The sequence below is a fragment of the Colius striatus genome, chromosome 5 (genome assembly GCF_028858725.1).
Source record: "Colius striatus isolate bColStr4 chromosome 5, bColStr4.1.hap1, whole genome shotgun sequence".
Classification (NCBI taxonomy): domain Eukaryota; kingdom Metazoa; phylum Chordata; class Aves; order Coliiformes; family Coliidae; genus Colius; species Colius striatus.
This window is the reverse complement of record NC_084763.1, coordinates 32,652,599-32,667,898: the sequence shown is the minus strand read 5'-3', so window position 1 is coordinate 32,667,898 and position 15,300 is coordinate 32,652,599. Positions and strand designations below refer to the sequence as shown.

The 15,300-nt window shown below is 54.5% G+C and overlaps 2 protein-coding genes across 2 annotated transcripts; one reads left to right on the top strand and one right to left on the bottom strand.

Moving 5' to 3' along the window:
• The first annotated feature begins 428 nt into the window (after window positions 1-428).
• Window positions 429-3,941, top strand: DLX6 (distal-less homeobox 6). Its single transcript, XM_061997174.1, has 3 exons — window positions 429-789; window positions 1,737-1,930; window positions 3,690-3,941. The coding sequence occupies exons 1-3, from the start codon at window positions 429-431 to the stop codon at window positions 3,939-3,941; spliced, it is 807 nt and encodes a 268-aa protein (XP_061853158.1).
• An 8,950-nt stretch (window positions 3,942-12,891) lies between these two features.
• Window positions 12,892-15,096, bottom strand: DLX5 (distal-less homeobox 5). The gene is made up of 3 exons (XM_061997123.1): window positions 14,742-15,096; window positions 13,476-13,660; window positions 12,892-13,224 (listed from the first exon to the last, which is right to left on the bottom strand). The coding sequence occupies exons 1-3, from the start codon at window positions 15,094-15,096 to the stop codon at window positions 12,892-12,894; spliced, it is 873 nt and encodes a 290-aa protein (XP_061853107.1).
• Window positions 15,097-15,300: the final 204 nt, after the last annotated feature.

Here is a 15,300-nt window from a genome sequence, read left to right as displayed (position 1 = left end):
CGGCTCTTCTCCTCCCATTCACCCCCCCTCCCAAAAAAAAAAAAAAAGAAAAGAAACCCACCCACCCCACGCGTCGGGGGGGATGAAGGAAAAGAGCGGCGCAAAAAAGCGCCGGGAGTAGCCCGCCCTCCCCCTTCCACACACCCCGCACACCGCCCTCCCCTTCCTCCCCTCCCTCAGTGAACGAGGCCCCTCGCACAACGGCTCCTTGGAGAGGAGGGGGGGGGAAGAGGAGAAAAAAAAAAAGGCGGAAAAGAAAAAAAAAAAAGAGAGAGGAAAAAAAAAAAAAAGAAAAGAAATTAAATTAAATCACCGCCGCCTCTCCAGCGGTGCCGCGGCGGGTAAGGGGAGCGGCGGTGGCTGGGCAGAGAGGAGGCAGAGCGCGGGGGGTGAGCCGGGGAGCTCCGCGCTCTCCCTCCCAAACTTTGATGATGACCATGACTACGATGGCTGACGGGCTGGACGCGCAAGACTCCTCCAAATCCGCCTTCATGGAGTTCGGGCAGCAGCAGCCGCCGCCGCCGCAGCCGCCGCCGCCGCCTCACTCCCAGCAGAGCTCACCGGCCATGGCCGGCGCCCACTACCCGCTGCATTGCCTGCACTCCGCCGCCGGCTCGCACCCGCACCACCAGCACCACCACCACAGCTCGCCCTACTCCGGCACCACCGGTTCCTACAACCACCGCTCTCTGGCCGCCTACCCCTACGTGAGCCACTCGCAGCACAGCCCTTACCTCCAGTCCTACCACAACAGCAGCGCGGCCAGCCAGACGCGGGCGGACGACGCAGGTGAGCCGGTACCGTTTCCCTAACCCACTGCCAGCCTGTCCCCCCGCCCCCCACCCCCATCCCCGGGCCTCTCTCCCCGGCCATCTGCATAACGACCCCTGCCGCGTCCCCCGCTCCTGCCGAGGAAGATGCCGGCCCTGGGGTGCGCGGGCCGGCTGAGGCAGAAGCAGAGAGGCCGAGGGGTACGTGTTGCTTGTTCTTGCGGCCCCTCCGCCGGCCTACTGCTCAGGGACCCCACGGCGGGGTCGCCGCGCTCCCCTCCGCCGGCGGCTGCAGACGGTACAGCGGTGCTGGGCACTGGCGCCTCCCCGTTCGGCCGGCGGCCGGCGGACACAGGGCTGCGCTCGGTGCTCCTTTGTTACGGCGGGACCGGCTTTAGGCAAAATTCCTGCCAACACCTGAGGAGTGAAAGTTTCCAGGCGAGCGGCTCACATTCCGCTCGGGGGCCGTCTGATTTATGTTTTGGGGTTTTTTTTCAGGGAGCCGCTTATTTGTATATATTCCATCCGGAGGGGCACGGCGGGGGGGGGGCGGGGGGAGCATTGTTAAAAGTCTCGGACTGGTGATTCACTGACCACCAAACTGGCGACGCGAAGTCAATTAGCTGGGTAAAACCTGGATGGCCCTCGAAACAGGCATCCCTTCACGAAGCCAGAGCTGCAGTTGTTTTTTTTTTTTTTTAATGTTGTTTATAGGTATAATTAATTTTTCCCACCCCCAGGGAAAGACAGTGTGCCCACGACGTCCGGACAACTGTGTCGTCTCTCCCCCCTCCCTCCCCCCGGCAGCTCTCGAGCTGCAGCGTGTGCCGCGGCGTGCTTTTAGGAAGCCGGTAACGTGCACCGGCGGCGGGGCGGGGGGGGCGCGATTGTGAGCCGTGCAAGGCAAAACGCCCGCGTTAAATAGCTAAGGAGGGTGATGTTTCAGCTGCATTGTTTTGTTTGCAGATCAGCAAAAAACCACAGTGATTGAAAACGGTGAAATCAGATTCAATGGAAAAGGGAAAAAGATTCGGAAGCCTCGAACCATTTACTCTAGTCTACAGCTCCAGGCATTAAACCATCGCTTTCAGCAGACTCAATACCTGGCCCTTCCAGAGAGAGCTGAACTGGCAGCTTCATTAGGACTTACCCAGACACAGGTAATTACTGGGAATCCCAAATCACTGAAATGCTGCGCGAGCAATAAAGGCCGAGCCAAGTACGATGCTCCCTAAACATTTTGGCCTCTGTACGGGGACGGTAGAAAAGGTAACGCACAGGGTTTCCCATCTATATACGACGGGACTGACCTAACGCACAACGGAGAGACCCGTCTGCCGCAGAAGGAGCTGAATGCGCCCTTCCCTCGGCCCTTTGGCCAGCAAACGCTCCCTTTTGATGCCACACGTAACATTCTAAAATTGCCTGTATTTTCGGATAATGCCAGCACCGAGATGCAATTGCCCGGCTGCAAAAAGGAGAAAACAAAGACGAGGACTCACTAGGCCTGAGGTAGGGTGAAAAGCAAAATGAAGCTGTCTGGTAGCTACTTATAGGTAGGTTGCTATAGCAGGAACACATTAGGAAATACCTGTAAAATCAATAGTTAATTCACCCTGGATGACTAATGCAAATGCAGCGGTTACCCTTGGGCAAAATGTAGGGAAGGTGATAGTAGATCTGAAGATCAAAGACAGCCGTGTACAAAATTACAGCAGGTTAAGCCATAGATGAATGTGGTTGGCATAGCTGTGCCATTCTGCTGATTCCAGCTTGAAAGACACATGAGGCGTTAGAGGCTTCCCAGGCTGGGGTTTCAGGAGCGGTGTATGGATGGATGGGATCAGTTCGGGTAAATTACAATCGTGAGAATTTAAGAGCTTAACAATGGCTTCAGGATTTTATAATTGACATTGATAACAGTCACTTCCAGCCAGCGATTTTTAAATACTCAGCAGACGTTAATCATGGGAATAGACCTGATGGTTTTCAAAATGGGATTTCAGTACCCTCAGCATACACACGCTGCCTTTCTGCTGTCTCTCCACCTCTCTCTCACGCATAGATGTAGGGGCCCGATCCCGAGCATGCAGAGAGATGAGCACCCCTGCTTCTGCCCTAGCATTGCTATCTGCAAAGTTTGTAAGGTCAAATATACAAATATACAAATATGTTCGTTTGATTGCAAGAAATATGTGTGCATATATAGCTCCCATACATATAATTTCTGTCAGAGTGGGCCCGATTCTTGCACACCTCATAAAACACAGACTCCCTCCTTCTGAGTCCTGCTGCATCAGGGGGCAGGATGAGACCCATAGCAACCTCAATAGCCAATTACTCGCCTAGAAAATATATTTATCCTTTATTTAAAATCAACTTTAAAAATAAAGCCACCATCCTACTGCCACTGTTCCTCTGCCCTCATCAGTCACATCAGCCCGGCCCGCTTGATCGTGCATGTTTTCAGATGCACGATTTCTTTGTAAGATGCCCTTTGTCTATTGGCTCCTGCCACCTGGCAGAAAAACATAGGGCTACCCGTGGTTGACAATAGTTGGCCAAAATGGTGAAACTACCTCAAAAATTCTGAACTAGGCATTAAAGAAGGAGAGTTCAGGGCATGTGCTATGTTTCAGCTCGACCAGTCTGGCCTGCTTGCCTAGGGGATATAACGTTCTAGGTTAAAAGTTACATCCCCTTCACTTTTCAGCTCTGCTTTGCCTGTTTTATCCTCTCCAGAGGCATACAGAGCCCCAGAGCAGCAATGTCCTCCCCTCCTTCCCCTCTTCCCAACTCAGATTCCATATCTGAGTGGCATGGGCTTTTAAGACCTTCTCTAGAGCAAACCCATGGCCCCTAGGGTCTCCCACCACCGTGTCCCGGGTACTAGCCTAATACCTGAGTTTTGGTTTACAGGTGAAGATCTGGTTTCAGAATAAGCGCTCCAAATTCAAGAAGCTGCTGAAGCAGGGCAGCAATCCCCATGAGAGCGACCCCCTGCCCGGCTCCGCTGCTCTCTCCCCCCGCTCACCCGCTCTGCCTCCAGTCTGGGACGTTTCAGCTTCTGCCAAGGGAGTCAATATGCCTCCCAATAGCTACATGCCTGGCTATTCTCACTGGTATTCTTCTCCACATCAAGACACAATGCAGAGACCACAAATGATGTGAATCGTCCAAGAGAAATCATCTCCCAAGAACGCCTCGTCTCGACACGGCAAGAAGTTCCCCTGCTTTGCCAAGCAGTGCTAGCTAACAGGCTCCGTGTGAACTTGTAGATGCGGCAAAAAGACAGAGCGGCTTGATTTTTTTTTTTTTTAAGTAACCTCAGCGATTGATCTTGAACAGAAAGACACAATTTTCATTCTGGCGCACAGAAGACACTTCTCTTTAGGATATTTTCCTTTGGACTCCAAGGCACCAGCCTCTTTCTCTGTGGAGTATATGTCAAAACAAACTTTTTTACAGACTTTGCCCACAAGAAGAACCTGAATCTACATGGCAGCCGTTTTTACTTGTTTAATGATCTAAAGACATTACATGATGAAAGAGAGACTAGAGACTAGTCACAGCTCCTTCATTTTTATTTACCAAATCCGGACTGGGGAACAAAAGAAAGGGTGGGGGGGGGGGGGGGAAAAAGAAGACAAGACGGAGGGATTAAAAAAAAAGGGGGGGGGAAATGAGAACTGGTTGAAAAATTAAACCATACTGTATGATTAGAACATTACCATGAAGCAAAACCTGCATGCTTTCTCAAAATGCGCTGGGCTGAGGCTCAGAAGAAACTACCGACTCTCCCGCGAAGAGCCCCCTCGCCCACACGCGCGCAGACCCGCACACAGCCGGACAGACTCCCGGAGACGAGCAGGACAGACCGAGCGAGGGACCGGCGGCAGCACCCGCCGCCGCGGCCCGGGGAAGGCGGGCTCAGCGCTGCCCGGCGGCAGCCTCATCCACCGGGCGAGGGAGAGGGACCTTCCCCGAGCGACCTCTCTGTATATATTGTTGAATTTTAGTTGTACATATACTTTGTATGTTTTTGTCTTCTTTCATATATAGAGTAAAAGCCACAAAACGCCCGCCTGGCTTCTATTTCTCTCCGCCTTAGCGGTCCCCCATGTCTCCCGAGCTACCCCCCGGCTCAGCTGGACGAGGTCCCCCCTCTCGCCTGCGCGCACGGACACCGCTGCCTGAGCCTACACCTGCGAGCAAAGACAGAAAATATGGTGGGGGGAGGGTGTGACTGTTGGCGTGGTTAGTTCTGATACTCCGACTAAGACAGGAGATCTCGAGACTGCAAAGATAAGCCTAGAAGAAGTTTCAAATCACCCGGCCATCTCTGCTGCGATTTCAGTGCTCCGTTGCTCAGCTGAGCAGAGCTTTCTCACCGAGGCAAAGCTCAGAGCCCTGCCTTTCTCCCTGAAGGCTGGAGACTCCAAATTATTAAGAAAGGAGGCGCCCTCCTTTGTTGTTCCAGAGCAGACGATGCCAACCGAGGAATATTTCGCAAAGCCCTGAGAGGTGCCCGCGCGCACAACGCGCTGTCCAGCCAGCCCCAGCCTCACCAGCTTGTGAGAAGCACAGCAACCACTGACAATGAAAAGCCCTTTCCTCGTCCAAGCTGGGTGCCCCATACTGCGAGAATTAATGGCTAGAGACCTGGGCATCCTTCAAATTATGAACCTTGAAACCACTGAGCCATTTATCAGAAGTCAATAGAGATCCTCAGAGTGCTCCATATAATGACAGCTACATACAGTCGTGCAAAAGGACAGTCACTATAATTAGACACAAAGCAAAGACTACTTACCAATATACCAGTTTTTTGGGGGGGTGTTTTTTTTTGTTTTTTTTGAGCAACTTCCACGCTCAGTCAGTCTTCAGAGTGGTTTAAAACCGATCAGTCTTGTCATTTTCTACCATTCGTATTGTTACATTAGGAAAAATGTTTTCTTTTCTTTTTTTCCCCTTCCCACTGTGAAACTTTGGGTTCAGAGCTCCCCAGGATCAATTCTGAACAAAGCCTCCAGCTGCAGTGCCATCCAATTTGAAGCAGACATTGGGGACAATTTAAGGTTTTTATCCACAAGAAGGTTTTTTTCCATTCTCTTAAATGCAGCCATAATTAGAGTAATTTTTCATGTAGCCCGCTGATTACAGCGTTTTTACCGTCAAAGATAATTACCTGTAATTTTCTTCCACTTTTAATACTAAAAAGCCATCTTTATTTAGATTCAGGAACAGGAAAGGCGAAACAAAGGAGGAAAATTATTCTGTTATTCATACACAAATTGCAGAGACGTAGGGCCTAAAATTGAAAATTAACCAAAATTATAATGGTGAAAAGAATGGAAGAGGCTTCAGAAGTACAGCTGGTAGTGGGGCTCACTGAATTATTCAAATGACACTGGAGAGAAAGCTACCATGCATTTAAACCAACAGCATTTGTGTATGTGTGCGTGAGTGTGTGCATCTTTCAGGAACCCCTGCTTTACCCACGCTGGCCCCTGTGCAGGCTCACCCTCGCCCTGCGGAAGGCCAGCAGGTGTCCCGAGGAACGAGCCCTCGGTCCAGGTAACCTGGTCCGTCCCAGATGAGCTCAGCCGAGTGAGTGCTAGTTCCCGCCGCCCCGCAGTCGCCTTAACCCCTTTGCCACAGATCCTGAGTGGGAATGGCGGTGGGCGATCCTTCCCGCGCGGTCAGTCCCGGGGGTGGGGGGTGGTGGGAGAGGGGGCACTCGCTGCTTTTCGTGGTCTTTCGAGGGGCTCATCCCCGCCTGCACGCCTCGCCGATGGCAGGGTGAGCGCCGGCACCGAAAGCCTCTGTGTGCGTCGTTCCCTGCCCCCACACAAGTGATTTCTCAGATGGGCTTAAAAAACGCCCAGACAAGTAGCAAGCAAGCACAGAAATAAATGATAACAAGAACTAAAAAAAAAAAAAAAGAGAAAAGAAAAAAGCATCCCGACGAGCTTCAGCTAGGGGGGAAGGTGCAGAGGCAGGGCCTGCCTCGGCGCGGGGACAGCGAATGGCAGCGGCGGCGGCGCCCGCTCCCACCCGCGCTGCTGCCGCCCCGGGAGACTCTCGTGAAACAGCGTCATCTATGGATGGCGCGGCGGCAGCTCCCCGCACCGCCCGGCCGCACGCCGCCGGGCCCACCGTCCGGCGCTACAGACGTTGACACGGTACCGGCACCGACATCGGCACCGGCACCGCCCGCGGCCAGGTCCGCCGCCTCGGAACCGCCGCCCAGGTGCCGCAGAACGGCGCGCTGCCGCCGCCCCGCTGAGGGGGCCGGCGCTGGCCCCGCTGCTCACACGGTTTCTCCGACAGCCGCCGAGTCCCGTGCCCCCCCTCCGGTAGCCCGAAGGGTCCCCCGCCCCCGCTTCCCGCCCCGCGCCGCCCCTACCCCCAGGCAGCCCCGGCGGGGGTGAAGGGGGCGCGGAGCTGACAGGGTCTGTCCCTCTGAAACCACCGGCGCGAGAGTGACCGTGAAAGTGTGTAAACGAGCAAGGACAGAGCGTGCCTCGACGGGGAAGGCGCGAAGCGTTCACGAACCGAACCCAAATCCAAGCGACACCCAAAACTTACCCCCTGTGAAAATCTGCTAAGCAAGAAGCGGGGTCTAGAAATCTATATGGAACAGAAGCAGTGGAGAATATTTTTCTGAGTCTCAGGGCAGAAGCTCTTTCTCTATATTCTTGGTTGAGTGAGCACATCCAGGTGTGAAATTGTTTGCACACCCCAGCACCTCTTATATTGCCAGCAAAATTAGCTGTTATTACTGTCACTGTTTAGTGATGGTTAGCTTGATAAAAAAAAAAAAAACCTGCTGTAATCAAGACCTGGCGCATCTTTGCAAATTACAGATAATTGTAAACGTCCAGATTATGATAATAGCATCCTAATCCAGCCTGCAATATAATTATTACAGAGTGTTACATCTGAAACTGTCCAGTAGGGCTAATTCAGCCATTATTTAGACCCTATTTTTGCACTGCAAATGGGTTGCTGAGTTGAAAATGTACGATTGTAATTTCACGGGGCACTCAATGAGTAATGGTATAGGGAGAGAAAAATACAAAAGTGAAATGTGAACAGTAGCGATCAAATCAAACTCTGAAGGACAAAAGACTGTTTGATTCATAGGGAATGAGAAGAGCGGGAATTAAGAAAATAGCAAATCAGTGGTCTGCAGTGTTACGTGTCCAAATCCCGGGGAGTGCCTGGAGCGAAAGGCAGGGGATGATGATCCAGGCTCCCGCCTGCCTCAGTCCGCCCCTCGGCTCGACTCTCCTGACAGCATCTCTCCGCTGGATCCGCGGGCTTCCCATCTATCCCCAAAAACAAGCTCGCCCTTGCCTTGTGCCTCCTCTCCGGTGATTGAATGTGACTTTCGGGCAAGAAGGCTGGAAAGCCTTGTACCCGGGAGATGGGAGAGTGTGGGGTGTCGGGCACCCTCAGTGGGAGGCTGTGAAGTCTGCGGCCTTTTGCTCTCCCTTGCACCCTCTGGACCTGTCATCAGGGGTCCTTAAGGATAATATCAGAGAACTGACTCAATTGTAATTAATTAACCAAAAAAGCCTGGCTAACAGGACTACCTGCAGCTAGCGAGGTTAACTCATTGGACTAGTTCTCTTTCGACTCCTGATTAGCTTTTATTAACCCTGGGCACGAAATACGCAAACCCGCTCCATTTTTAATATGGAACAAATCATCGAAGCGCGGCTGCTGGTATGTACTGACAGGGTCTGGGTGCGAGAGAGGCAACGATCGGGGCTGATCCCAGGGGCAGGATGAGTATCGGCCCCCAGCCCTTGTCGCACGCCCTCAGAACCCTTCCCGACTGCAGCCACGCCTGGCAGTCCACAGCTTCCTCTGGGCGCTTTTCTCCCCGGGAATTGATAAAAATAACGGCAAGAAAGAGAAAGGAAAACTCAGTGGATACCGCGAGACAAAAGCCCTATAAAACGCGGTATAGGGTGCATTTCGAGGAGACCGTAAAGAGCAGGCAGGCTGCTGAAGAGCAGGGAGCCAAGGCAGGATCCGGCCTGGCGAGGCTCGCTGATCCTTGCTGTAAAGCCCAGGTTGAAGTTTAGGCAACCTCCCCAGGACTGCCGAGGGGCAGGAGGCAGTGGGAAGAAAGCGAGGAGACATCTCCAGCTCCTCCTTGCCAAGGGCGCAATCAGTCGCAGCTTCTGCCAGGCCTCGGCTCCCCGAGCCCTTACCGAAAGGGAAATAAGGAGACGAAAGGGCCTGGGAATTTTTCCAGCGGCCTTGAAGGTCGTGTGCGTGGAAAGTGTTCACACAGACACACGGGGCGTGGGTGTGTGTCGGGATTTATCAAGTCTGTATTCCTGGCAGATAAAACCGTCACTTATCCTCCCAAATCTCGTGTAAACAGACGCACCGCCGAACAAAGAGCAGAAATATTTAATTGATGCAACACATATTCTCCGGAAAAAAAAAAAAAAAAAGAAAGAGAAAGGGAAGCTTAATGTAAACTCCGCGGTTCCTATTTTCACGGCTCTTGGCTGACCTATAAAACAGATAATTGCCTTACTGCAGGCAATCGCGCAAACGACTGAAAGGAAGAACAGGGGCTTCTCTCCATCCAACCACCCCTCCGTGACTTTCCTGAAGCAACAGATCTCCTTGCCACAATCCACAGCCGAATCACCTAAAGTCTGTCTGTCTCAAAATCGCTCGGTACAGAAATCGTTAATCGATGTCAGATGTGCAGTGCGCTGCGGATTTGGGACAGTGCGCTGCCGTCAGGAACCGCATCGGTGGTGAGGGGGGATACCGAAAGGAAAGAGAGGGTGACAGAAGCTCCTGGCGAGTGAGCTGCCGTCGTGGGGTGATAGGTTGGAGGGGATGGTGGTTTCTTCTCCCTAGGGAGGCGGGGAAGGGAAACCCAGTCTCTTGGCCCGGCGGCTGCGCTTCCCCGGATGCCGACTCTTCCCCACCGAGCGACGCGGAGATGCCCAGGCACGGAACAGCGGGGGTTCCGTGAGAGAACAGGGGAAGGTGCTCCCCCAGTGTCCGTAGGTGTGTATATGGGGGTTGGCAGTCAGCTGTCTGTGTCTGTGTATGGGTGCTGCGGGTGTTCTTCCCATCCGGGGGAGAGGGCAGCGGGGGGACGGATCTGCTATGGGTGGGAGAGCCCCAGGGGTGTAGGCAGTGTCAGGAGCTGTCGATCTGGGGCATTTGGGGCTTCAGACTGCTGTGTGTGTGTCTGTGTGCCTGTGAGTCTGTGTGTCTGTGTATCTCTATGTCTGTGTCAGGCCCTGTGGCTCAGCCCTGGAGCCGCTCGGCACCCACAGGAATGTGGCTCCTCTCGGCTTCCCGAGCTGCCCCGGCTCCACATGGAAGTGGCCGCCAGGAAAAGAACGTAGAGGAAGAGAGGGGACACACACACAAATAAATAAATAAAAAAAAAAAGAGCCCCGAGCCAGCAATCTGCCGAGCCCAAACCCAGCGTCAGACAAAGGACAGTTCATCCCATCCCTTTCCCGAGGAACCGAGGAGGGAGGCCCGGACAAGTCAGGCTCCCTCCAGCCTCTGCCGGAGCCCAGTGGGAGGTGCCGGGGTGTGCTGTCTCGTGTGTTCAGGGACAAGGAGGACAGGAACATCCCCCTCGGCCCGGGCCCCTCACGAAGAGGTCGGCGACTCTGTACACTGGGTGTGCTTTTGGGCCACAGCCGCAGTGACATGGAGCTCTGGCGAGAGGCATTTCCTAACCAGGCCTGGATACCCTCTATCGGGAAGGGGTGCCAGGCTCTCCTCGACCTGTCCGACACCACCTCCAGATGGGAGGAGAAGACATTAATCAGGGAGGGGGATCGGCATGGAAACCGAGCCGAGCTGACTCGGGATGGGTGGGGGAGGATAATACCAGAGCCCAAGCGGACCAGCTAGCACCGGTGGCGTCAATTCCCATCCCTGCCCAGCCTCCTGCCCGCCGGCATCTCGCCTCGCCGGAGCTGCTTCTGCTGTGTCCACCCCAGACCTCTTGGCCACTACTGGTTACCACAACGGAACAGTCCCCCAAAGAAAAGGATGGGTAAACCAACATATGAAATAGCTTTCACCTCTTGTGTCCAAGCCTTTCTGCAAGGGAAAGGAACCTCAAAGAGGGGAGAATCTTTTACTGCAGGTTAAAAAAAATAAAAAGCCTGTCTAGACTGAAAACAACGGAAGGAAATGAAAAGGTTGGTCGGTGTTTTTGTTTGCTTGCTTGTTTGATTTTGTTTTTGTTTTCGAGTTTTTTTATTTTTTTTTCCCCACTGGGTGGAAATTAGCAGAAGAGACAAAGCCGAGCTTTTCAGCATCCCCAGTGTTGCATAAAGTCCCTGAAGCCTCGCAAGTGAAACGAGCAGCCGCTGAGGGAATCGGGGGAGCGGCGGGGCACCGGTAGCCAGCAGCGCCCATCCGACAGCGAGCACGGTGGGCAGTTGGCGGTGGCCCCCGTCACCCTGTCTCTGGCACCCACGCACCCCTCCCCGCCGTACAGGGAGCAGCTTTACCGAACAAACTGGTCTATTGTACTGCAAGCCATTTACCAACCCCCAAACCTGTTACAAAACAGCCACCCCAGCCTTCTTTCTTTGGGAGAAAATACGCACACTCAGGCACACGCACAGAACATGGCAGGCAGGAGTGGAAGGAGAAGAAAGGAGGGGGAGCACAGCAGGAGGAAGACTACAGACAGGTAAGAAGAATCTCAGGGCAGGAGTAGGCCTTTCCGAGCCTCGCCCCCCAGACCTGCCAGCGCTCTCCCCACCATCCCCGGTTTCAGCGAATATTTCTTTATCTCGGGGATCCTTTGCAGCGACGCCTTTGTCATAGTCACTGCTGCCGCCTTGCCCCATAGGTCCTTGAATTTCCAGCGTGGCTCCCTACTCCCCCGCCCCTGTGACGGCAGGGGAGAGGAGGGGCCCCCAGGGGAACGTGTGCCACCGTGGGGTTCCCCGTTAAACCCCTTGCTGCCGAGGAAAACCCAGCGTTTCTGTGGGGAGAGGGTCCCACGCTCGATGCCTGGCACCACATGCATGTTCCACATCTGTGTGCAGTGCTCCGGCTGCCACACCAAAGCCGTGCCTCCAGCCCCGGGCAGCATGAGCTGTGGCTACTGAACCCGACTTTCCCCCCTAAATCGTGTAAATAGATTAAAAAAAAAATAGTACCTCCGAGAAGTCTGTTCTTCAACCGGAGCCACCGCAGGCTTTTACCAGAAGCAAGGGGAGTGGGGGCCCTCATTTTATCCTTTTCTTATATTTAGTGGCTCCCTTTGATGGAAACGTAATTTGTGTAATTAGCTGAGAGCGCACGGGCGACTGATGGGCTGTGGAGTGTGCAGCTCTCGACGCTAATTGCTCTCAGGAAAGAATTCAGGGCGGCTTAAGGAGAGATTTGCTTTCTAGCGTCAGGATGGGCAGCTTTCGCTTCAGCTTAAATCACTGGGCGAGGTGTACTCTTGCAAAAGCCCCTTTTCCAGTGGGGAAAGAGCATCACTGTTCCCCGGGCCACCTGTGGGGACCGATGAGGGTCGGATCATGCCTAACTGCCCAGACTGTGGTGGCACGGCACAGCGACTGAATGTGAGCCCCCAGGATCGGGCCCCAACAAAAAGCACTCTTTACTTGCTTGCTCTCTGCAAGAAAACTGACTGTTGTGGTGGGTTTGTTTTTTTTTGTTTGTTCGTGACTTTTTTCCTCCCTCTTCTAGAAAAAGGGAGAATTTGGAAACATTTCTCGTGGTCCAAATAATTTTATTTTATTCAGAATATACAGTTTAATTCCTCTATCTACAATTATTTACAGGGTTAAAATAACATTGAAAAAAAGTCTCTGGAAAAATTGAGGTCATAGATTTCAAGGCACCATTGATAGTGTCCACAGCTCAGCCAAAAAACGTCCGTATTGTATAAAAAAGGGTTTCCTTTGAAATGCAATAAGTTACATGCACAAGCTTTACACACTTTAATCTTTTGTTTCTTTTCCCTTTTAAAAATTCCCCATATGCATTCCTTTCGTTATTATTCCTTAATAGTAAAACATAGGAGTCCAAGGAACAACAACATAAAAAAAAAAAGAAAAAGAAAAAAAAAGGTCAGGCTCTAATAAATTGTCCCAGAGGTCAGTGCTAATGGGTGCTGTAGGGAGCCATGGGGCTGGAGGTGGGAGTTGATAGAGTTGGCAGCGGGGTACCAGGAAGCGGAGCTCTCCAGGTAGCTGGATGCAGGGGACGGGTTGGAGTTTGGAGGGTGAGCATGTGCGTGGGCATGGTGGTTGAGGGAGCGGGATGAGCCCTGAGGTTCCCAAACCGCAGGCGACTGTGGAGAATTGCAGGCCATGGGGTCGCTGGAGCTGGGGCTGTGCTCTGGAGGCATCTCCCCGTTCTTCATGATCTTCTTAATCTTGGATCTTTTATTCTGAAACCAAATTTTCACCTGGGAGGGGGGGATGGGAGCAGAGGAAAGAGGAGGAAAGGGGGGGGGGAGGGAAACCGACAGCATTAAGGCCTGCCTGGCACGCCAGCTCGCCGCGGCTGCGAGTGACTTGCTCCGTGCCGCCCTCCCGGCCCCTCCGTTGGGCCCGATCCGTCCCTTCCCGCCGCGCCGAGGGACAACCCAGGGCTCTGCGCCCCGACAGGCCGGGCCGGCCCGAGCCAAGTCAAACCGAGGCGAGCCGAGCGTGGTACCTGTGTCTGCGTGAGCCCCAGGGAAGCGGCCAGCTCGGCCCGCTCGGGCAGGGCCAGGTACTGGGTCTTCTGAAACCTCCTCTGCAACGCCGCCAGCTGAAAGCTGGAATAAATAGTCCGGGGTTTTCGCACTTTCTTTGGTTTGCCGTTCACCATCCTCACTTCGGGCTCCACCACCTCCTTCTCTGCACGGGCGTAAGGGTGGGAGAGAGAGACAGATGCAGACGTTAAGGCGCGGGACATGGCTCCGCTCCGCGCAGCCTGTGCCGCCGGCGTCCCGCCCGCGGGCCGGGCAGGGCAGCGGCGCCGGCCCGACGGGCCCCCGCAGTTCTCCCCGGGGCTCCAGCGGCCTCACACACCCTCAGCCGGCTCCCTGCGGTGCGGCAGGGGGGCCACCCCCTCCACGACCGGCCTTAGCCACCCCTGGCTGTCCTCCGCTTCCTGCCACCGCCCGGGCATCCTCCGCGGAAGGCGGCGGTGCCAGGCGCGCACCGCTGCGCGAGCGCGGGGCATGCGCGCCCACCGCGGGAACGGGGAAGGATTATTAGTGCTCCGCTGGGAAGAGGCCGTCCCGCAACGGAGAGTTTCCCCGGGCACTGGCCGCTGTCCCCGCACGCTCGCACTTTCCCCCCACCGACATGTCCCTAAGCGCCGCCGCGGCGCAAGGGTCCCAGCCAAGCCCAGCTGCTTGGCTCGGCTACCGGCTCACTTCATTTTTTTTTTCCCCCCTGTTCCCCCCCCCCTTTCCCCCCAACAACTTACAAAGAAGTGTATGGAAAACGCTGAGATCGCGGCGCTTTCTGGTAAAAACCCCTTCTGGCTTCGCAACCCCGCCACGGCTGGGCTCCCCCTCCCAGTCTCCTCCCCCGCCCCTCCAGCACAGGGGGAAGGAAACTTTCTTTGCTGCCGCGAACCAGAGTTTGAGACACGCAACAAGGCTTGGTTATTTCCCCTCTCTTCCCGAGGGGACTCGGAGGCGGCTGACCGACGTATACTTCTCTAAAGTGCTAGTCTTAGTATTTATATTTTAGATTGTCCGAACTCGTTAGGAAAACTAGACCAGCTTTCCACTTTTTTTTTTCCTCTCTGTAATTTTCCTTTTTAACTTCCCCCCTCTCCCTTTTCCTTTTCTCCTTTTTTTTTTCATTATTTCTTCCTGTGGTTCAGGGAAAGCTGCGTCCGCGCGGTCAGTGGGGCAGGAATCTGCTGGGCCGCGCTCCCCCAGCCTCCCCGCCGCTGCGGGGTCGCCGCGGCCCCGGCTCTTACCTGGCTGGCTGCCGGAGCTCTGTACGCGGTTGTAAGCCCCGCTGTACTGGTGGTAGGGACTGGCGTAGCTGTAGTCTGCGTAGGCTTTGGCAGGATAGTTCCCGGCAGATCCATTCATGCCGTGGTACTGATACTGGTAAGGGTTGAGCGCTTTTCCGTAGGAAGCCGAGGTAGGAGAGCAGTAGCCGTGCGGGGCTCCCCCCGCCGGGCTGTAGTAGTCGGAATCCGTAGCCGACGACTCGGGTAAAGTGGGAGATTCCTGGGACGGGTGGTGCATGGCTGCAGCCGTCTGAAAAGGAGTCTGGAAGTCGCCGGATCTGATGTTGGGGACCCTTCTGTCAAATACTCCTGTCATAGCTCGGAGACGGCGGCTGGCTGCGGCTGGCTGCTGGGGCTGCTCGGGTCTAAGCAGACATGTCTAGGGGAGGAGGCTGCGGCGCTGTGTCTGTCTCCGGCAGACTGCTGGCTGGGGCGCAGCATAGGCTTGGTTAAATCCTTAATTGCGCTCTTACGCACAGCAGGGTGGATCGGGTTCCATTGGCCAGAGCAATCGGGAGCA